The sequence below is a fragment of the Entelurus aequoreus genome, linkage group LG12 (genome assembly GCF_033978785.1).
Source record: "Entelurus aequoreus isolate RoL-2023_Sb linkage group LG12, RoL_Eaeq_v1.1, whole genome shotgun sequence".
In the NCBI taxonomy this organism is placed as follows: domain Eukaryota; kingdom Metazoa; phylum Chordata; class Actinopteri; order Syngnathiformes; family Syngnathidae; genus Entelurus; species Entelurus aequoreus.
This window is the reverse complement of record NC_084742.1, coordinates 55,657,998-55,681,465: the sequence shown is the minus strand read 5'-3', so window position 1 is coordinate 55,681,465 and position 23,468 is coordinate 55,657,998. Positions and strand designations below refer to the sequence as shown.

Below are 23,468 nucleotides of genomic sequence, written 5' to 3'. Positions count from 1 at the left end.
CATCCAAAACTAATGTCAAGTATCAAAGAAGAGAAGAATAAGTGATTATTACATTTTAACAGAAGTGTAGATAGAACATGTTAAAACAAAAAATAAGCAGATATTAACAGTAAATGAGCAAGTAGATTAATAATCATTTTTTACAGTTTGTCCCTCATAATGTGTACAAAATAATAGGTGTATAAATGACACAATATGTTACTGCATACGTCAGCAGACTAATTAGGAGCCTTTATTTGTTTACTTACTACTAAAAGACAAGTTGTCTAGTATGTTCACTATTTTATTTAAGGACTAAAGTACAATAATAAACATATGTTTCATGTACCCTAAGATTTTTCGGAAAAGCTGACAGCTTAGTTAGAATTTTTGTGTTAAATTTGCATTCACAATGGAAAAACAGTACAAGTTTTTTTTTTTTTTAATTCTGGCAACTTACCAGCCAGTTTTTCTACCGCAAAAACAAATGTAGCGTCTTTTCATTGACAGCAACACACCGTTAAAAACAACAACCGTAGATTTTAAAGTAAAAAACAACAGAATTTTAACACAAAAAACAATAGTAGTTTTTTTTTCAATTTACAGTAGTATGCTGTAAAGCAGTGGTCCCCAACCTTTTTGTAGCTGGGGACCGGTCAACGCTTGAAAATTTGTCCCACGGACCAGGGGGCGGGGATTTATTTATTTATTTTTTCATAAAGAAATACAATCATGTGTGCTTACGGACTGTATCCCTGCAGACTGTATTGATATATATTGACATACACATACACAATATGTATATATTGGGTTTTTTATGTTGATTTAATTTTAAAAAAAAAAATTACATTTCTTGCGCGGTCCGGTACCAATCGGTCCGCGGCCCGGTAGTTGGAGACCACTGCTGTAAAGAACAACATAAAATGTATTGTCATTTTTATTCATTAGATGGGAAGTTTGCTAGACAAAATAAGTTGGAAAGTTTGATAATATATTGTTGCAATATTGGATACTTAAAGTTTAAAGGGTATGCAATTTCAAGCAGTACATATATTTTTTTCTGTCAAAATGACAAAAATCAATTACATTTAGTGCAAAAATATGAAGTGCTTTATTGACACATATCATTTCCAGGTGTTTGCGGGCCGGATACAATGATGCGGCGGGCCAGATCTGGCCCCCGGGCCTTGAGTTTGACACCTTTGCAAAAAGTTTTACTCTGGAACGAAACTTTTAGCGTCTACTATTAGCGCCTGGAATGAAGAGTAATGAGTCTGGTCAGCAGAGAAATTCTTTCTTTAATGTGTGATTTCCATGTGATTATTGGAAGAAAACAATGACTTCTGTCCAGTTGACCTTGTTTGTGTGCATTCCTTTAAATCAGGGGTCACCAATGCGGTGCCCGCGGGCACCAGGTAGCCCGTAAGGACCAGATGAGTAGCCCGCTGGCCTGTTCTAAAAATAGCTCAAATAGCAGCCTATATTTTTTAAATTGTATGTATTTACTAGCAAGCTGGTCTAGCTTTGCCCGACATTTTTAATTCTAAGAGAGACAAAACTCAAATAGAATTTGAAAATCCAAGAAAATATTTTAAAGACTTGGTCTTCACTTGTTTAAATAAATGCATTAATATTTTTACTTTGCTTCTTATAACTTTCAGAAAGACAATTTTAGAGAAAAAATACAACCTAAAAAAAGATTTTAGGATTTTTAAACACATGTACCTTTTTACCTTTTAAATTCCTTCCTCTTCTTTCCTGACAATGTAAATCAATGTTGAAGTAAATTTTTTTTTTTTATTGTAAAGAATAATAAATACATTTTAATTTAATATCATCATTTTAGCTTTTGTTTTTTCGACGAAGAATATTTGTGAAATATTTCTTCCAACTTATTATGATTAAAATTTTAAAAAAATATTCTGGCAAATCTAGAAAATCTGTAGAATCAAATGTAAATCTTATTTCAAAGTCTTTTGAATTTCTTTTTAAAAAATTTTTCTGGAAAATCTAGAAGAAATAATGATTTGTCTAGCTTGGTCCAATTTGTTATATATTCTAACAAAGTGTAGATTGGATTTTAACCTATTTAAAACATGTCATCAAAATTCTAAAATTAATCTTAATCAGGAAAAATTACTAATGATGTTCCATAAATTATTTTTAAATTTTTTTCAAAAAGATTCGAATTAGCTAGTTTTTTTTCTTCTTTTTTTCGGTTGAATTTTGAATTTTAAAGAGTCGAAATTGAAGATAAACTATGTTTCAAAATTTAATTGTCATTTTTTTCATGTTTTCTCCTCTTTTAAACCATTCAATTAAGTGTAAATATCATTCATTATTAATAATAACATAGAGTTAAAGGTAAATTGAGCAAATTGGCTATTTCTGGCAATTTATTTAAGTGTGTATCAAACTGGTAGCCCTTCGCATTAATCAGTACCCAAGAAGTAGCTCTTGGTTTCAAAAAGGTTGGTGACCCCTGCTTTAAATGAACACTATTTAGCAGCAAGCCTGCTGTGTTCCTGGGACGTTAATCAAACGTGCACACAGTCCTACAAAGTGCAAGAGAGAGAGAGAGAGAGAGAAGCATAACAGTAAACCCCAAACTATTCTTCAAATTTTTGAATAAAACAGAGACAAAACTGCTCCTCAGAGGAAAACACAGACAAAACTGCTTGTAACTTCCGGTAGGAACATCTTAGAGACATGAAACTAAAACCTCTATGTAGGTCTCACTTAGACCTACATTTCATAGATTGACATCCTTCAGCAAAAATCAACAGGAAGTTTGATATCCCCCCTTCAAAACAACATTTTTGTAAAAAGCGGCCACCAAACATCAAACATTATCTCCTCTGAGCGCGTTTGTCGTTTCGGCTTCAAACTACTACAGGAGAGAGATTGAACCCTTCTGATTGACGGATACTCAAAGAGTTTTGATAAGTGCTACGGTTTTGATTTTACGAGCCTTCAAAGAAAAGAACCACTGTGCCGCAGCACCTAGGAAAAAAACACAGACACTACTTCCTCTAACTCCCAGTACGAATATCGTAGAGACATGAAACGAAAACCTCTATGTAGGTCTGACTTAGAGCTAGATTTCATACACTGACATCCTTCAGCCAAAATCAACAGGAAGTTGGCAATCACCCCTTCAAAACAACATTTTCATAAAAACACTCATTTTTGCCTCTTTGAGCTGTAACTTAACCCCCTTAAAATACTTCAAAACTCACCAAACTTTTTACACACATCAGACTGGCGCAAATTGCAATCTAATAAAAAAACCGAACCCCAAAACTCAAAATTGCGCTAAAATTCCCCTAGGAACAAAACACAGACAAAACTGCTCCTCGGAGGAAAACACAGACAAAACTGTAAGTTCCGGTAGGAACGTCTTAGAGACATGAAACAAAAACCTCTATGTAGGTCTCACTTAGACCTACATTTCATAAATTGACATCCTTCAGCAACTAGCACCTGCCAAATATGCGGGCCCGACCAACGCTGCTTGCAGCTTTCATTTTTTTTTATTATTGTGTGAATGCTCCAAAACATTCACACAAATGCTTTTCTACACCAAAATGCATCTATTTGCTATGGAACTGCTGCAATTAACTAACTATGTGCTAACTATTATTATGCTCACGTTAGCTTGCTAGCATGCTAACATTAGCATGATAACTTTTTTTTAGCTAGTTTTGCAACTGTTCAACCCGGGGTCATTAAACTTGGTATGTGACATTTGTTACCTGTTAGCATGCAAACGGTAGCATGCTAGCAAGCTAACGTAAGCATGCTAACTTTTTCTTCTAATTTTACTTTTTTTTTCTCTTCTATTTCCGCACCCACCTTTGAGTCGTATAACTTGGTATATGAAACATGCTGACTGTTATCAAGATTTCTTTAGCACACATGCTATGTGTTATCATTTTTGTGTCAACATGCTACTGTTTTAGGCTAGCGCTAATTTTCTAGTTATTAATCTTCTTCTCCAGATATTCGGGAATCGCGGGCTTTCCATAGACGAATTCCAAAAATTCCCAGATTTCCCAGAATTCCATATCTCGGGATATTTTTCCCATTCAAAATGAATTGGCCAATTTTTTCAAACTTCCACAATTCCCACAATTTTCAACCGATTCAAACCATTACACCTTCAACACATTCAATTAATCCTGGAAATTCAAACAACCATTTTTGCATGTTCAAAAAAATTCCAGGATTTTCCAGAATTCCTGGTTTTCCAAAGCCCTATTTCCACCCTTTTTTTTGGCGACTACTCCTCCCACATTTTTCAACACATTTAAACCGTTCCACCGTCCAAACATTCCTCTTAATCAGGACAAAAAATTAAGTTTTTTTTTTTAACTGGAAAAATTCCCGTTTTTTCCCCCCAAATTCCTGGAATTATTTGATACCCTTTCTCAATTAACAATTGTACTCCTTTCAAACCGATTCAAACCATTACAACTTCAACACATTCAATTAATCCTGGAAATTCAAACAACCATTTTTGCATGTTCAAAAAAATTCCAGGATTTTCCAGAATTCCTGATTTTCCAAAGCCCTATTTCCACCCATTTTTCTGGCGACTACTCCTCCCACATTTTTCAACGCATTTCAACCGTTCTACCGTCCAAACAGTCCTCTTAATCAGGACAAAAACTAAGTTGTTTTTTGAACTGGAAAAATTCCCGGTTTCTCCAAAATTCCTGGAATTATTTGATGTAATTTCTCAATTAAAAATTGTACTTCTTTCAAACCAATTCAAACCATTACACCTTCAACACATTCAATTAATCCTGGAAATTCAAACAACCATTTTTGCATGTTAAAAATTCCAGGATTTTCCAGAATTCCTGATTTTCCAAAGCCCTATTTCCACCCTTTTTTCTGGCGACTACTCCTCCCACATTTTTCAACGCATTTCAACCGTTCCACTGTCCAAACAGTCCTCTTAATCAGGACAAAAATTAAGTTGTTTTTTTAACTGGAAAAATTCCCGTTTTTTCCAAAATTCCTGGAATTATTTGATGCCATGTCTCAATTAAAATGGTACTCCTTCAACATTTCTCAACCGATTTGAAAAATTCCAACACCAACCACTCATTCAGAAAATTCACATTGTTTAGCATTTTCCCCAAAATTACCTCTTTTCCCAAAATTCCCAAATTTCCATGAAATTCCTATTGAAAAAAATGGGATATTTTTCAAACTTCTACAATTCCCACGATTTTCAACCGATTCAAACCATTACACCTTCAACACATTCAATTAATCCTGGAAATTCAAACAACCATTTTTGCATGTTCAAAAAAATTCCAGGATTTTCCAGAATTCCTGGTTTTCCAAAGCCTTATTTCCACCTTTTTTTCTGGCGACTACTCCTCCCACATTTTTCAACGCATTCCAACCATTCCTCTTGATCAGGACAAAAAATTAAGTTGTTTTTTTGAACTGGAAAAATTCCCAGTTTTCCCAAAATTCCAGGAAATATTTGATACCATTTCTCAATTAAAAATGGTACTCCTTTAACATTTCTCAACCGATTGAAAAATTCCAACACCAACCACTCATTCAGAAAATACACATTGTTTAGCATTTCCCCCAAAATTCCCTCTTTTCCCGAAATTCCTATGAAATTCCTATTGAAAAGAATGGGACATTTTTCAAAGTTCCACAACTCCCACATTTTTCATCTGATTCAAACCGTTCCAACTTCAAAATATTCAGCCTGTTCAGGAATGGTGTGCTCTACTTCAACAAATACAAACACATTCCCAGATTTCCAAAACCTCCCAGTTTTTAGAGACATTCAAAATTAATTATCAGTTTTTTAAACTTCTACAATTCCCACGATTTTCAATCGATTCAAACCATTACACCTTCAACACATTTCAATAATCCTGGAAATTCAAACAACCATTTTTCCATGTTCAAAAAAATTCCTAAATTTTCCAGAATTCCTTGTTTTCCAAAAACCTATTTCTAACCTTTTTTCTGGCAACTACTTCTTCCACAATTTTCAACGCATTTAAACCTTTCCACCGTCAAAACATTCCTCTTAATCAGGACAAAAAAACAAAGTTGTTTTTTGAACTGGAAAAATTCCCGGTATTCCAGGAATTCCATAACACCATTCCTCAATTCAACATGTTACTACTTCAACATTTCTCGACCGATTAAAAAATGACAACACCAACCATTTCAACTCATTCAGACCATTCATGTTTTTTAGCATTTTAAAAAAATGTCCTGCTTTTCCCGAAATTCCCATTTTTTTCTGAAATTCCCATTGAAATGAATGGGCCATTCTTCAAAGTTCCACAACTACCACATTTTTCATCTGATTCAAACTTTTCAAACTTCAAAATATTCAGCCTGTTCAGGAATTGTGTGCTCTACTTCAACAATTCCCAAAAATTCCCAGGATTTCCCATAATTATTTTTTTTTTCTTCCAATTTTCCCCATTCAAAATGATTTTTCCATTTTTCAAACGTCCACAATTCCCACATTCTTCAACCGATTCAAACCATTTCACCTTCAACACATTCAATTAATCCTGGAAATTCAAACAACCATTTTTCCATGTTAAAAAAAAAGCAGGATTTTCCAGAATTCCTTGTTTTCCAAAAGCCTATTTCTACCCTTTATTCTATCGACTACTCTTTCCACATTTTTCAACGCATTTCAACCGTTCCACCGTCAAAACATTCCTCTTAATCAGGACAAAAAAAAAAGTTGTTTTTTTAACAGGAAAAATTCCAAGTTTTCCCGAGATTCCAGGAATTCCATAACACCATTACTCAATTCAACATGTTACTACTTCAACATTTTTCGACCGATTTAAAACATTCCAACACCAACCATTTCAACTCATTCATACCATTCAAGTTTTTTGGCATTTTTAAAAAATTTCCCACTTTTCCCGAAATTCCCACTTTTCCCGAAATTCCCATTTTTTCTGAAATCCCCATTGAAATCAATGGGACATTTTTCAAAGTTCCACAACTCCATCATTTTTCTTCTGATTCAAACTGTTCCAACTTCAAAATATTCAGCGTGTTCAGGAATTGTGTGCTGTACTTCAACAATTCTAAAAAAAAATTCCAGGATTTCCCATAATTCTTTTTTTTTCTTAATTTTCCCCATTCAAAATGATTTGTCTATTTTTCAAACTTCCACAATTCCCACATTCTTCAACCCATTCAAACCATTACACCATCCTGGACATTCAAACCTATCTTTTTCAAAATAAAATAAAAAATCCAGGATTTTCCAGAATTCCTTGTTTTCCAAAAGCCTATTCTTACCCTTTTTTCTGGAGACTACTCCTTCCACATTCTCAACGCATTTCAACCGTAAAAACATTCCTCTTAATCAGGACAAAAAACAAAGTTGTTTTCCGAACAGGAAAACTTCCAGTTTTTTTTCGAAATTCCAGGATTTCCGTAATACCATTTCTCAATCCAACATGTTACTACTTCAACATTTCTCGACCGATTGAAAACATTCCAACACCAACAATTTCAACTCATTCATACCATTGAATTTTTTTTTTTAAGCATTTTTAAAAAAAAATCCGCTTTTCCCAAAATTCCCATTTTTTTCTGAAATTCCCATTGAAATGAATGGGACATTCTTCAAAGTTCCACAACTCCCACATTTTCCATCTGATTCAAACTGTTCCAACTTCAAAAGATTCAGCCTGTTCAGGAATTGTGTGCTCTACTTCAACAATTCTAAAAAAATTCCAGGATTCCCCATCATTTTTTATTTTTTTTTCCATTTTCCACATTCAAAATGATTTGTCCATTTTTCAAACTTCCACAATTCCCACATTCTTCAACTCATTCAAACCATTACACCTTCAACACATTCCACCATCCTGGACATTCAAACTGATCTTTTTCAAAATAAAAAAAAATCTACGATTTTCTAGAATTCCTTGTTTTCCAAAAGCCTGTTTCTACCCTTTTTTCTGTCGACTACTCTTTTCACATTTTTCAACACATTTCAACCGTTTCACCGTCAAAACATTCCTCTTAATCAGGACAAAACAACTAAGTTGTTTATTTACCAGGAAAAATTCCCGGTTTTCCTGAAATTCCAGGAATTCCATAACACCATTCCTCAGTTCAACATGCCACTACTTCAACATTTCTCGACCGATTAAAAAAAGTCCAACACCAACCATTTCAACTCATTCATAACATTCAAGTTTTTTAGATTTTTTTATTTTTTATTTCCCACTTTTCCCGTAATTCCCTTTTTTTTTCTGAAATTCCCATTGAAATTTTTTCAATTTTTCAAACGTCCACAATTCCCACATTCTTCAACCGATTAAAACCATTCCACCATCCTGGACATTCAAACAACCATTTTTCCATGTTAAAAAAGGATCCAGGATTTTCCAGAATTCCTTGTTTTCCAAAAGCCTATTACTACCCTTTATTCTGTCCACCACTCTTTCCACATTTTTCAACGTATTTCAACCGTTCCACCGTCAAAACATTCCTCTTAATCAGGACAAAAAAAAAAGTTGTTTTCCGAACATGGAAAAATTCCAAGTTTTCCCGAAATTCCAGGAATTCTATAACCCCATTACTCAATTCAACATGTTACTACTTCAACATTTCTCGACCGATTTAAAACATTCCAACACCAACCATTTCAACTCATTCATACCATTCAAGTTTTTTAGCATTTTTTTTTTTTAATTTCCTACTTTTCCCGAAATTCCCATTTTTTTCTGAAATTCCCATTGAAATCAATGGGACATTCTTCAAAGTTCCACAACTCCCACATTTTCCATCTGATTCAAACTGTTCCAACTTCAAAATATTCAGCCTGTTCAGGAATTGTGTACTCTATTTCAACAATTCTAAAAAAATTCCAGGATTTCCCATAATTCTGTTTTTTTTTTCCAATTTTCCCCATTCAAAATGATTTTTCCATTTTTTAAACATCCACAATTCCCACATTCTTCAACCGATTCAAACCATTTCACCTTCAACACATTCAATTAATCCTGGAAATTCAAACAACCATTTTTCCATGTTAAAAAAAATGCAGGATTTTCCAGAATTCCTTGTTTTCCAAAAGCCTATTTCTACCCTTTATTCTGTCGACTACTCTTTCCACATTTTTCAACGCATTTCAACCGTTCCACCGTCAAAACATTCCTCTTAATCAGGACAAAAAAAAAAGTTGTTTTTTTTTAACAGGAAAAATTCCAAGTTTTCCCGAAATTCCAGGAATTCCATAACATCATTACTCAATTCAACATGTTACTACTTCAACATTTCTCGACCGATTTAAAACATTCCAACACCAACCATTTCAACTCATTCATACCATTCAAGTTTTTTAGCATTTTTTTTTTAAATTTCCTACTTTTCCCGAAATTCCCATTTGTTTCTGAAATTCCCATTGAAATCAATGGGACATTCTTCAAAGTTCCACAACTCCCACATTTTTCATCTGATTCAAACCGTTCCCATTTCAAAATATTCAGCCTGTTCAGGAATTGTGTGCTCTACTTCAACAATTCTAAAAAAATTCCAGGATTTCCCATAATTCTTTTTTTTTTTTTTTTCCATTTTCCCCATTCAAAATGATTTGTCCATTTTTCAAACTTCCACAATTCCCACATTCTTCAACCCATTCAAACCATTACACCTTCAACACATTCCACCATCCTGGACATTCAAACTGATCTTTTTCAAAATAAAATAAAAAATCCAGGATTTTCCAGAATCCCTTGTTTTCCAAAAGCCTATTTCTACCCTTTTTTCTGGCAACTACTCCTTCCACATTTTCAATGCATTTCAACTGTCAAAACATTCCTCTTAATCAGGACAAAAAACAAAGTTGTTTTCCGAACAGGAAAAATTCAATTTTTTTTTAGAAATTCCAGGATTTACGTAATACCATTTCTCAATCCAACATGTTACTACTTCAACATTTCTCGACCGATTTAAAAAATTCCAAAACCAACCATTTCAACTCATTCATACCATTAAAGTTTTTTTTTTTAGCATTTTTTAAAAATTTCCCGCTTTTCCTAAAATTACCATTTTTTTCTGAAATTCCCATTGAAATGAATGGGACAGTTCCACAACTCCCACATTTTCCATCTGATTCAAACTGTTCCAACTTCAAAATATTCAGCCTGTTCAGGAATTGTGTACTCTATTTCAACAATTCTAAAAAAATTCCAGGATTTCCCATAATTCTTTTTTTTTTTTTTTTCCATTTTCCCCATTCAAAATGATTTGTCCATTTTTCAAACTTCCACAATTCCCACATTCTTCAACCCATTACACCTTCAACACATTCCACCATCCTGGACATTCAAACTGATCTTTTTAAAAAATAAAAATAAAAAATCCAGGATTTTCTTTCTTTTCCAAAGGCCTGTTTCTACCCTTTATTCTGTCGACTACTCCTTCCACATTTTTCAAAGCATTTAAACAATTTCTCCGTCAAAACATTCCTCTTAATCAGGACCAAAAAACTAAGTTGTCAACTTCAGCATTGGAGCCTTCACAGCCTCTTCTAGTCATTTTTCTTTTTTGTTTACTCACTAAAAACCTCCCAAATTGGACTGCCGCTGGTGGGAAATTGCGACCCCACACTTGCAGGCAGCCTGCTGATGGCTGCAGACGATGCATTCAAAGTGAAGAATAAAACACGACAACAGAATTATGTTCACAGCTCACAAATCGAGTCAGCACAGGTGAGGATTAGTTTAAATGTGCAATCGCTCAATTTTTGGGACTGACACCATAATCCCTGCCAGCAAACTCTCATTTCTTTTCTCGCTGGGCCTTCCTTTTTTTTGGAATTGTGCCTATCGTTTTACAATCATTATGAGAGACAAGAACATACATCTTTTTATTTTATTTTAATGATGATAAAAAATGCTTGGAAGATGTGACTAATGGAAGTCACCGTTGTAGCCTTCAAATCCTCTAAAACAACTTCAAAACCCTCCATCATCTTTTTATATAAACACTACATATATATATATATATAATGTAGTAACAGACACCTTCATAACAATATGTAATATGTACAATATACATACTGCAAGTATATATATATATATATAATGTAGTAACAGACACCTTCATAACAATATCTAATATGTACAATATACACACTGCAAGTATATATATATAATGTAGTAACAGACACCTTCATAACAATATCTAATATGTACAAAATACACACTGCAAGTATATATATAATGTCGTAACAGACACCTTCATAACAATATCTAATATGTACAATATACACACTGCAAGTATATATATATATATATAATGTAGTAACAGACACCTTCATAACAATATGTAATATGTACAATATATACACTGCAAGTATATATAGAATGTAGTAACAGACACCTTCATAACAATATGTAATATGTACAATATACACACTGCAAGTATATATAGAATGTAGTAACAGACACCTTCATAACAATATGTAATACATACAATATACACACTGCAAGTATATATATAATGTAGTAACAGACATCTTCATAACAATATGTAAAAAGTACAATATACACACTGCAAGTATATATATAATGTAGTAACAGACATCTTCATAACAATATGTAATATGTACAATATACACACTGCAAGTGTATATATAATGTAGTAACAGACACCTTCATAACAATATGTAATATGTACAATATACACACTGCAAGTATATATATAATGTAGTAACAGACACCTTCATAACAATATGTAATATGTACAATATACACACTGCAAGTATATATATAATGTAGTAACAGACACCTTCATAACAATATGTATTGTGTTCAAAATTTACCCTATTTTGATCATTTTAAGCATTGCCAGAACTAATTTCTTCAGCACATTATTATTAGTGTGTTCTAAACAAGGCAGACTTGGTAACAGAAGACAAAGACGATTATTTTTGGACAAATAAGGATTCACAAGCTTATCTTTTTGAAGCTGAATATACTGAGGACGAACTACTGCTTCTAGAAGCGAGCACAAAGGAAGAATGAGACGTTGGACCGTTGGAGCGCATAACTATACGTCATGTGTGTTATTACAACTACAGTACATGCTAGCTGTGTACAAACAAAACATGAAATAATACTTTACAGATACTGTAATATGATTGTTCATGTTTTTCACTCAGTACACATTGGTGTCCTATCACATAGTTGTGCATTACAAACTCAAACGTGTTTCGTGTTGACGTAGAAGCTAGCTTATTTCGCCCCGTGGGTAGTACGCTAGAAAAATAGTTCCTCAGTGTTTGCTCTTACAAAAACAATGTTGCTACAGTTGGGTTGTTACACAGGTTACAGAACGTAAATGAAGTATTTTTGACGCTTTTTGAACACATTTTTAAAGTGATTTAGAGGTAGAATTGATTGCTAACATTAGCTGCATTACTAGTCACCAAGAACGAGATGATTTTTATGTGTTAAAAAGCGTTAAAAAATTAAATAAATTGTCTTCTTGTCTCTCCTATTGATTGTGAACAATAGGCAAAAAAAAGTGCAATTTCCCTTTAAATCAGAAGTGTCAAACTCATTTCCATTGAGGGCCACATCGCAGTTATGGTGGCCTTCAGTGGGCCGCTTGTAACTGTAAATGTATGATGTCATATCATTACACAATTGCTTATGCATTTGATTATTGGAATGTTTCTCCGTACACATTGATGGATGATTTGCTTTGAAATCCTAAGTGAAGGTGACAAGTTGATATTTTTACAAAAAAAAAAGGTAATACAGTATATAAGATATTTGGCACACGATCAGATAATATTAAACATTAAAATATATGCAACTTCATACATTTTTCCATCAAAATTGAAAGAATGCATACGTTTAATTAGAAAGATGAAGGACTTTATTACATTTTATTTGATTTATTCATTTAAAAAAATATGTTTATTAATTTTTGTTAAAACATATTTTTAATTATTATACTATTATATATTTTTATTTGATTTTTAAGTACTTTATTGACACACAGATACATTTAATTAGAAAGATGAAGTACTTTATTATATATATATATATATATATATATATATATATATATATATATATATATATATATATATATATATATATATATATATATATATATATATATATTTAAATATATATATATATATATATATTTAAATATATATGTATATATATATATTTATGGCTTATTTATTATTTCTAAATATAATATTTTTATTGTATTTATTTATTTTTTAAATATGTTTATTCATTTTTGTAAAAACATATTTGTAATTATTATACTATTATATATTTTATGTGTGTCAATAAGTACTTTATTGACACACAGATAAATTTAATTAGAAAGATGAAGTACTTTATTTTATATATATATATATATATATATATATATATATATATATATATATATATATATATATATATATATATATATATATATACACATACATATATATATACATACACATACATATATATATATATATACACATACAGTATATATACATATATATATAGATATATATATATATATATATAATGTATGTGTATGTATATATATATATATATATATATATATATATATATATATATATATATATATATATATATATATATATATATATATTTATGGATACATTTATATATTATTTATTATTTCTAAATATAATATTTTTTATTGTATTTATTCACTTTATATTTATTTATTTTTAAAATATGTTTATTCATTTTTGTTAAAACATATTTTTAATTATTATAATATGTATATATATTTTTTTTATTGGATTTTTAAGTACTTTATTGACACACTCATTATTTCCAGGCTTTAGCGGGCCACATAAATCAAAATGACGGGCCAGGTCCGGCCCTCGGGCCTTGAGTTTGGACACCCCTGCTTTGAAGGATGGATTTCAACAAGGTGGGTGAGTGTGAATGTTGTCTGTTTGTCTGTGTTGGCCCTGCGATGAGGTGGCGACTTGTCCAGGGTGTACCCCGCCTTCCGCCCGAATGCAGCACCACTTTGAAGCAAACAGCAGTCATATTTGTATGCGGTAAGTTTGCACTAAATTCTCTGCGCTTCAAAGCCCTCCAATAGTTTCCGCACGGAGCAGAAGCAAAAAAAAGGCTGCGAGGTAGCGAAGTTCTGCTAATCTGAGCGAGCGACATTATGCAAGAGTTTGAGGATATGTGCACGCACAGCGCAGGAGAGAGAGCAAGGTAACATTATAAGACACGAACCTGCAGATGTGGGAATATCTCTGTGGTTGTCATGCAAATATTAAATCATGTAAGAAATAACTGGGGATTTAGGGCAAATACTGTAAAGGAAATATATGTGAAGAAAATATGCACCCAAATGTGCTCAAAATGCTTTGGAATACATTCCAACTAGTGCTTAGAAAAAATCCAGACTTTTTGACACTTAGAAAAAATCTCGACCAAATTTGGGTGATTTTAATTTGACAAAACACATATTTCATTATTTACTGTATTTTCATCATCACTGATTTTTTCAGCACATTTATTTCCGTTTCCATAGCAACACACTTCTGACAACAAATGTGTGTTCCTTCTTCTGGAAACAAACACGAGTGTGTTTTCTAATCACGACAGACTTGGTAAAAAACAACCAAGATTATTATTATTTTTGGACACATGCACCTTATCTTTTTGAAGCTGAATATGCTGAGGATGAACTACTGTTTATGGAAGCCAGCACGAAGGAAGAGTGAGACGTTGGAGCAGACGGAAGCCAAGAGTTTTTGACACTTAGAAAAAAAATCCCAATTTTTTGACAGAAAAATCCAGACTTTTTGACAGAAAAAAATCCTGATTTTTTGACAAAAAAAAATCCAGACTTTTTGACACTTGGAAAAAAATCCAGACTTTTTGACACTTAGAAAAAATCTCGACCAAATTTGGGTGATTTTAATTTGACAAAACACATATTTCAATATTTACTGTATTTTCATCATCACTGATTTTTTCAGCGCATTTATTTCCGTTTCCATAGCAACACACTTCTGACAACAAATGTGTGTTCCTTCTTCTGGAAACAAACACGAGTGTGTTTTCTAATCACGACAGACTTGGTAACAAACAACCAAGATTATTATTATTTTTGGACACATGCACCTTATCTTTTGAAGCTGAATATGCTGAGGATAAACTACTGTTTATGGGAGCGAGCACGAAGGAAGAGTGAGACGTTGGAGCAGACGGAAGCCAAGAGTTTTTGACACTTAGAAAAAAAATCCCAATTTTTTGACAGAAAATCCAGACTTTTTGACAGGAAAAATCCAGATTTTTGGACACTTACAAAAAATCCAGATTTTTTTGGACACTTGGAAAAAATCCCGATTTTTTGGACACTTGTAAAAAATCCAGACTTTTATAAATTTAGAAAAAATCCAGACTTTTTGACACTTGGAAAAAATCCCGACTTTTTGACACTTGGAAAAAATCCAGATTTTTTGACACTTGAAAAAATCCAGACTTTTTGACATTTGTAAAAAATCCAGACTTTTTGACAGTTAGAAAAAATTCAGATTTTTTGACACTTAGAAACCCCCCCGACTTTTTGACACTTAGAAAAAACAACAACTTTTTGACACTTAGAAAAAAAACCTACTTTTTGACAGTTAGAAAAAAATTCAGACTTTTTGACATTTAGAAAAAATACTGACTTTTTGACACTTAGAATAATTTAAGATTTTTCGACACTTAGAAAACCCCCCAACTTTTTGACAGTTAGAAAAAATCCAGACATTTTGACCCAGAAAAAAATCCCGATTTTTGGCACTTAAAAAAAATCTAGACTTTTTGACACTTAGAAAAAATCCAGACTTTTGGCACTTGGAAAAAAATCCAGATTTTGTGACACTTAGAGAAAATCCCAATTTTTTGACAGGAAAAAATCCAGATTTTTTGACGGAAGAAATCCAGACTTTTTGACAGTAAAACTCCTGACTTTTTGACACTTAGAAAAAAATCCCGTTTTTTTGACTCTTAGAAAAAAATCCAGACTTTTTGACACTTAAAAAAAATCCAGACCATATTTGGGTGATTTTAAGTTGAAAAAACACATATTTCAATATTTATTGTATTTTTTCAGCGCATTTATTTCCGTTTCCATAGCAACACACTTCTGACTTGTGACAACAAATGTTCTGTTCCTTCTTCCGGAAACAAACACGAGTGTGTTTTCTAATCACGGCAGACTTGGTAACAAACAACAAGGATTATTATTTTTTGGGCACATGAGGATTCACAACCTTATCTTTTTGAAGCTGAATATTCTGAGGATGAATCACTGCCTATAGAAGCCAGCACAAAGCAAGAAACAACTGGGAATTTAAGGCAATTACTGTAAAGGAATTATATGTGAAGAAAAATAGGCACCCCTATGTGCTCAAAATGCTTTGGAATACATTCTAACATACATGTAGTGTATTTTCCAGACTATAGAGCGCACCGGGATATAAGCTAAACCCACTAAATTTTGGGAAAAAACCCCAACTTGTTTCTATATATAAGCCGCACCAGACTATAAACCAGTTATTTTGCAACGTATATACAGTATCTGCGGCTTATAGTCCAGTGTGGTAGAAGTAAATAAGTGAAATGTTTTATTATTGTAATCAAATGACTGCAGTCATTTTCATGAGATTATTTTCTAATATAAGTGTTTTGGCCCACTTACAATAACAATAACAAAAAATGACTAGCTGCTTTGGAAATCATTTGTACCCCTTTCAGGTATCACATTTAGTTCCCATTAAAACATTCACATGTTGCACAATGAGATGTAAGCATGGGATAATGAGTACGTTCCTGTAACTTTCTGTTTGTAAAATATATATTTTTATTAGTATTTCTTTAATATAATAACAGCATTTCATGATTAATATTTATAAATTAAGATTCTTAATAAATGACAGTAGAATAAGCACACATTGGATTGGTAAATCGTAGTCTAACGTCCTGGTACTAAACATTATGTGTGGTGTTGGAGTTGTCCAACTTTTTGTGTGGCTGTAAACGCATCACTGGCTAAGTAACTTAAGTGCATGTGTTGGCGCAAGTGAGAAAGAGCGGGTGCTGTTGATGTGACAAATGACAATGTTGGTTTTGGTGTGGTTTGTACGGCAGAAAATGAGCAGTTTTGCTAGAAAGAAATTGTTTACCAATGTTTTTGGTCATGTGTTTATGGCCGACAATAAAGAGTTTTGCTCAATAAAGTGATGGATGGAGTTCATGTCCTCCTTAAAGTGTCCCGACAAACATTACAGAATGTTCTTCTAAAATTTAGCGAGTGCGGCTTCTGTAGCGGTGCGCTCTATAGTCTGGAAAATGCGGTAAATGGGTAAAAACTGCAATACTTTTCAAACTGGCACAAACCTCACCAAATTTAGGTGATTTTAATTTGAAAAAAACACAGATTTCCTGTGACTTTATCCACAGCACATACCACCAACACTGACGACATTTACTGTGAAATAGGGTTGTACAGTATACAGGTACTAGTATAGTATCGCGGTACTAAAGTAGTCGTCTAGGTAAAGTAGTCGTCTAGGTAAAGCAGTCGTCTAGGTGAAGCAGTCGTCTAGGTAAAGTAGTCCTCTAGGTAAAGTAATTGTTTAGGTAAAGTAGTCGTCTAGGTAAAGCAGTCCTCTAGGTAAAGTAATTGTCTAGGTAATGTAGTCGTCTAGGTAAAGTAGTCGTCTAGGTAAAGTAATTGTCTAGGTAAAGTAGTCGTCTAGAAAAAGTAGTCGTCTAGGTAAAGTAATTATTTAGGTAAAGTAGTCGTCTGGGTAAAGTAGTCGTCTAGGTAAAGTATTCGTCTAGGTAAAGTAGTCGTCTAGGTAAAGTAATCATCTAGGTAAAGTAATTGTCTAGGTAAAGTAGTCGTCTAGGTAAAGTAATTGTCAAGGTAAAGTAATCGTTTAGGTAAAGTAGTCGTCTAGGTAAAGTAATCGTCTAGGTAAAGTAGTCGTCTAGGTAAAGTAATCGTTTAGGTATAGTAGTGGTCTAGGTAAAGTAGTGGTCTAGGTAAAGTAATCGTTTAGGTATAGTAGTGGTCTAGGTAAAGTAGTCGTCTAGGTAAAGTAGTCGTCTAGGTAAAGTAATTGTTGAGGTAAAGTAGTCGTCTAGGTAAAATAGTCGTCTAGGTGAAGTAATCGTTTAGGTAAAGTAATCGTTTAGGTAAAGTAGTGGTCTAGGTAAAGTAGTCGTCTAGGTAGAGTTGTCGTCTAGGTAAAGTAGTCGTCTAGTTAAAGTAATCGTTTAGGTAAAGTAGTCGTCTAAGTAAAGTAATCGTCTAGGTAAAGTAGTCGTTTAGGTAAAGTAGTCGTCTAGTTAAAGTAATCGTTTAGGTAAAGTAGTCGTCTAGGTAAAGTAGTCATCTAGGTAAAGTAGTTGTCTAGGTAAAATAATTGTCTAGGTAAAGTAATTGTCTAGGTAAAGTAGTCACCTAGGTAAAGCAGTCGTCCAGGTAAAGTAGTCGTCTAGGTAAAGTAGTAGTCTAGGTAGAGTAGTTGTCTAGGTAAAGTAATCGTCTAGGTAAAGTAGTCGTCCAGGTAAAGTAGTCGTCTAGGTATAGTAGTCGTCTAGGTAAAGTAATCGTCTAGGTAAAGTAATCGTCTAGGTAAAGAAGTCGTCCAGGTAAAGTAGTCGTCCAGGTTATGTAGTCGTCCAGGTAAAGTAGTCGTCTAGGTAAAGTAGTCGTCTAGGTAAAGTAGTCGTCTAGGTAAAGTAATCGTCTAGGTAAAGTAATCGTCTAGGTAAAGTAGTCGTCTAGGTAAAGTAATTGTCTAGGTAAAGTAGTCTTCTTGGTAAAGTAGTCGTCTTGGTAAAGTAATCGTCTAGGTAAAGTAGTCGTCTAGGTAAAGTAATTATCTAGGTAAAGTAGTCGTCTAGGTAAAGTAATTGTCTAGGTAAAGTAGTCGTCTGGGTAAAGTAGTCATCTAGGTAGAGTAATTGTCTAGGTAAAGTAGTCGTCTAGGTAAAGTAGTCGTCTTGGTAAAGTAATCGTTAAGGTAAAGTAGGGGTCCAGGTAAAGTAGTCGTCTAGGTAAAATAGTCATCTAGGTAAAGTAGTCGTCTAGGTATAGTAGTCGTCTAGGTAAAGTAATCGTCTTGGTAAAGTAATCGTTAAGGTAAAGTAGTCGTCCAGGTAAAGTAGTCGTCCAGGTAAAGTAGTCGTCTAGGTAAAGTAGTAGTCTAGGTAGAGTAGTTGTCTAGGTAAAGTAATCGTCTAGGTAAAGTAGTCGTCCAGGTAAAGTAGTCGTCTAGGTATAGTAGTCGTCTAGGTAAAGTAATCGTCTAGGTAAAGTAATCGTCTAGGTAAAGAAGTCGTCCAGGTAAAGTAGTCGTCCAGGTTATGTAGTCGTCCAGGTAAAGTAGTCGTCTAGGTAAAGTAGTCGTCTAGGTAAAGTAATTGCCTAGGTAAAGTAGTTGTCTAGGTAAAGTAATCGTCTAGGTAAAGTAGTCGTCGAGGTAAAGTAATTGTCTAGGTAAAGTAGTCGTCTTGGTAAAGTAATCGTCTAGGTAAAGTAATCGTCTAGGTAAAGTAGTCGTCTAGGTAAAGTAATTGTCTAGGTAAATTAGTCGTCTAGGTAAAGTAGTCATCGAGGTAAAGTAGTCCTGGCGACCCTTTTCAGTCGAGGATGTGAAGATATCCACCTATTGGGAATTATGACAACAGGACATCTGCTTATTGGAGTAAGCGTTGCTCTGGTTTGTCCACAAATTGGAAGTTGCTGGCGGTCTTCAAAGTACCCCAAAGCTGCCACAAAAGATTGGAGGATGCGGGAAGAACTGTGGAACACTCTTGTGATTTTGGATCACATCGGACTGTCTGCCCCGCAGTTTTGAGGACCAGTCATAGACAATTTAGAGTGAAAAGCAAATTTGATTTTCACTCGCATACAAAACATTTTAACTTGGATTGTTTCCCTGGCTTGGAGACTCTCCCGAAGGGCAGTGCGGCGAAGACACAACAAACTCCCTTCTTGTCTCTCATGGACACACACCTGTTGTTGACTTTGGACTGACTAGCGACTGCACAGACATCAAGGCCGCGGAACAGAGACACACTGCAGGCTTACACACACACTTGCAACCACAAAAATATACGCCACACATACACCCCCCACCCCCCTAACCCAACGCCCTCGACGCAAATCCCATAGGGGTGATGAATGGATGGAGAGCTGCGGCCTACCATCATGACCTCGCACTCCCTTCCCTCTGTTGCTAGATATCTCGAGATGTACGTTGTAATATGTATATGTGCTTTGCTATGGAGGTTTTTTTCCCACCCCAGACTGGGCCCCCTTAGGAGCCCAGTCTAGATTGTATTTTTTTACTCATCCTTCCCCAGCGTTTTACCTTTTACCCATCTTTTACGGGCCACCTTTTGGCGACCCATCAGCGTTCCTGTTCTGTAACCCTCTACACTGTTTGTTTTGTCTAATCTTGAACGGGTTTGTGCTGAAAACAAAGTTTCCTTGTACTTGTGCAATGACAATAAAGACCCATCTATCCATCTATCTATCTATCTATCTATCTATCTATCTATCTATCTATCTATCTATCTATCTATCTATCTATCTATCTATCTATCTATCTATCTATCTATCTATCTATCTATCTATCTATCTATCTATCTATCTATCTAGGTAAAGAAGTCATCTAGGTAAAGTAGTCGTGGAACCTTTGTGACAAATAACATTATCGCCAAGGAGTGCTTTTAACTTCCTAAAAGTGTGGTATTGAAGTGGTGCTGGAGGGAAGGAGGCAGGAACGTTGGCAGAGCGAGGAGAAGGGTGAGGGATTAAGCCGTGTTTAATGGGATTGCAAACTCTTTCTCTCTCAGAACAAAAGGCCTGCGAGAGACTTTGGCAGCCCCTCTCGTTTTTTTTCCCCCCGTGGATTACGTTTGCTCTAATCAGCCCTGGTGGGCAAATTTCCACACCTTCTGCGTCTCTGAGGGTGTGTAGCGCCACCAAGGCAGATGTGGTAGGGAAACAGAAACCAGTGGTCTTACCTGTACATGAAGGGGGCCACGGTGGCAGTGTTGGGGTGGTTGTGCTGTTGCTGCTGTGGGAGCTGAACCACACCGTTCCCCCCCAGGGCGCCTCCTCCTGCCAGGGTGCCGCCGGATCCGGAAAGGGCCGAGGTGCTGGTGGAGGAGGTCATGCTGGTTCTCTTGCCCTCTGGACCCCCGCCGGTGCGCTGGGTGTAGAGACCTTGGCCGCCCTTTGCCATCTTGGCTCGCTCCAGGTTGGCAGTGCTGGTTAGGCTCGCCTGGCTTTGGGACTGACCCTGAGGCTTTGTCGTGGAGGGGGCTTTAAGTCCTGGCTTGGGTATGCCACTAGATCCCGCGGGCTCTTTCTTCCCTTGCTTGGCTCCCTTAGGTACCAAGCTGGCAATTTTGGAGGTCTTCTTTGCGGAGTCCGCAAAGGACTCCCGCTCCTCTTTGGACTGGAGCTTGCTCCCGGTTTTGCTTTTGTCCTCCTTGTCTTTGGACGTGGCCGCCGACCTGCCGGCGTTGGCGGCACCCTTTGAAGATGAGGTCTTGCTTGTTGACGTGCTGGACTTAGTGGGGGCGAGTTTAGCCGTAGCACTGCTACTGCCGCTGCTGCAGACGGAGCCGGTTGGCGTGAGTCCATCGTCCCCGTACTCTGAAAGGTCGTCCTCCTCCTGCAGAGCCATCTCAGCCATGGACGGTGATACCCGGGAGGCGGACCGAGGGTTGATGAGGCGGAACTTCTCCAGCATGGATCTTTGGGGTCCACTGCCCTCCTGGATGTTGGATGAAGGTGACGGGGTGGACGTATGCGTGGGGCTGGCCAGCATGGAGGAAGTGGCACTGTGCTTGAGGTTCATAGACTTGCTGCGCCACGACTTGCTCGCGGCGGGGGAGGGAATGGCAGAGACCAGCTGCTGCCCACTGAGGCTGGCGGGAACAGTCCCGCCGAGTCCGCTCCCGTTCAAGCCGCCGGGTGCAGGGGTGCTCCTCATCGCCTCTGGAAGAGACAAAGAAGGTGATTATTTCTGGGTTCACAAGCCGCTTCCCTACTCGGAGAAAAGCCCAGAGCTGAACAGAGAGTAGAATCCGACAATAGGAACTGGAGTCAAAGTCAACTTTGAAACACTCGACTCCCTATTGGCCAAACTCCTTGTTTGACAATCCAACGAGACTTTTCTATTGCTGAAAAACTTTTACAGTCGGCTTGGATTTTTCCAAATTCCACATTATTAGAAGTCAGAGGTACAGACACTAGCGACTTCTCCTCCGGGTGTTGGCAAATGACTTGAAAAAGCTGAAACTTTGGAAATGTTCTTTTGACAGAGTAATTCCCAGATTTTAAATTCAGATTTTTTTTTGTGCTGAGCCTGCAATCAAACTTTTTTTATACCAGAGGTGTCCAAACTTTTTGACTTGTGGCCGCGTTGGGCTAGTAAAATTGGTCCGTGGGGCCAAAAGCCGACTGCATGTAAAGTAACACACACACACACATTTTTATATATATATATATATATGTATATATATATATAAATATATATATATATATATATATATATATATGTATATATATACATATATATATATATATATGTATATACGTGTATATATATATATATATATATATATATATATATATATATATATTATATATATATATATATATATATTATATATATATATATATATATATATATATATATATATATATATATATATATATATATATATATATATATACATATATACATTTAACAACAAATCTTAGGGTACATGAAACATATGTTTATTATTGTAATTTAGTCCTTAAATAAAATAGTGAACATACTAGACAACTTGTCTTTTAGTAGTAAGTAAACAAACAAAGACTCCTAATTAGTCTGCTGACGTATGCAGTAACATATTGTGTCATTTATACACCTATTATTTTGTACACATTATTAAGGACAAGTGGTAGAAAATGAATTGTTAATTCACTTGTTCATTTACTGTTAATATCTGCTTACTTTCTTATTTAACATGTTCTATCTACACTTCTGTTAAAATGTAATAATCACTTATTCTGCTGTTGTTTGGATGCTTTGCATTAGTTTTGGATGATACCACAAATGTAGGTATCGATCCGATACCAAGTAGTTACAGGATCATTCAAAGTCCTCATGTGTCCAGGGACATATTTCCTGAGTTTATAAACATAATATACATTTAAAAAAACGAAAAAATATTTTTTGATGCTAAAAAAAAATTGATGTAATCATAGCAGTATCGACTAGATACGCTCCTGCACTTGGTATCATTACAGTGGATGTCAGGTGTAGATCCACCCATGGCATTTGTTTACATTGTGACGCCAGGTGAGCTATTGTATCCTCCTACAGTGTGGAGTGAAGCATGTTTAGCTATTCCTCGTCC

At 35.0% G+C, this 23,468-nt stretch overlaps 1 protein-coding gene across 1 annotated transcript in view; it reads right to left on the bottom strand.

Moving 5' to 3' along the window:
* LOC133661298 (neuron navigator 3-like) overlaps positions 1-23,468 on the bottom strand; it is a 396,870-nt gene that overhangs the window by 65,732 nt on the left and 307,670 nt on the right. Inside the window, exon 8 of the mRNA XM_062064429.1 lies at positions 21,075-22,056. Coding sequence (XP_061920413.1) covers positions 21,075-22,056 — 982 coding nt within the window. The remainder of the gene's footprint in view (positions 1-21,074; positions 22,057-23,468) is intronic.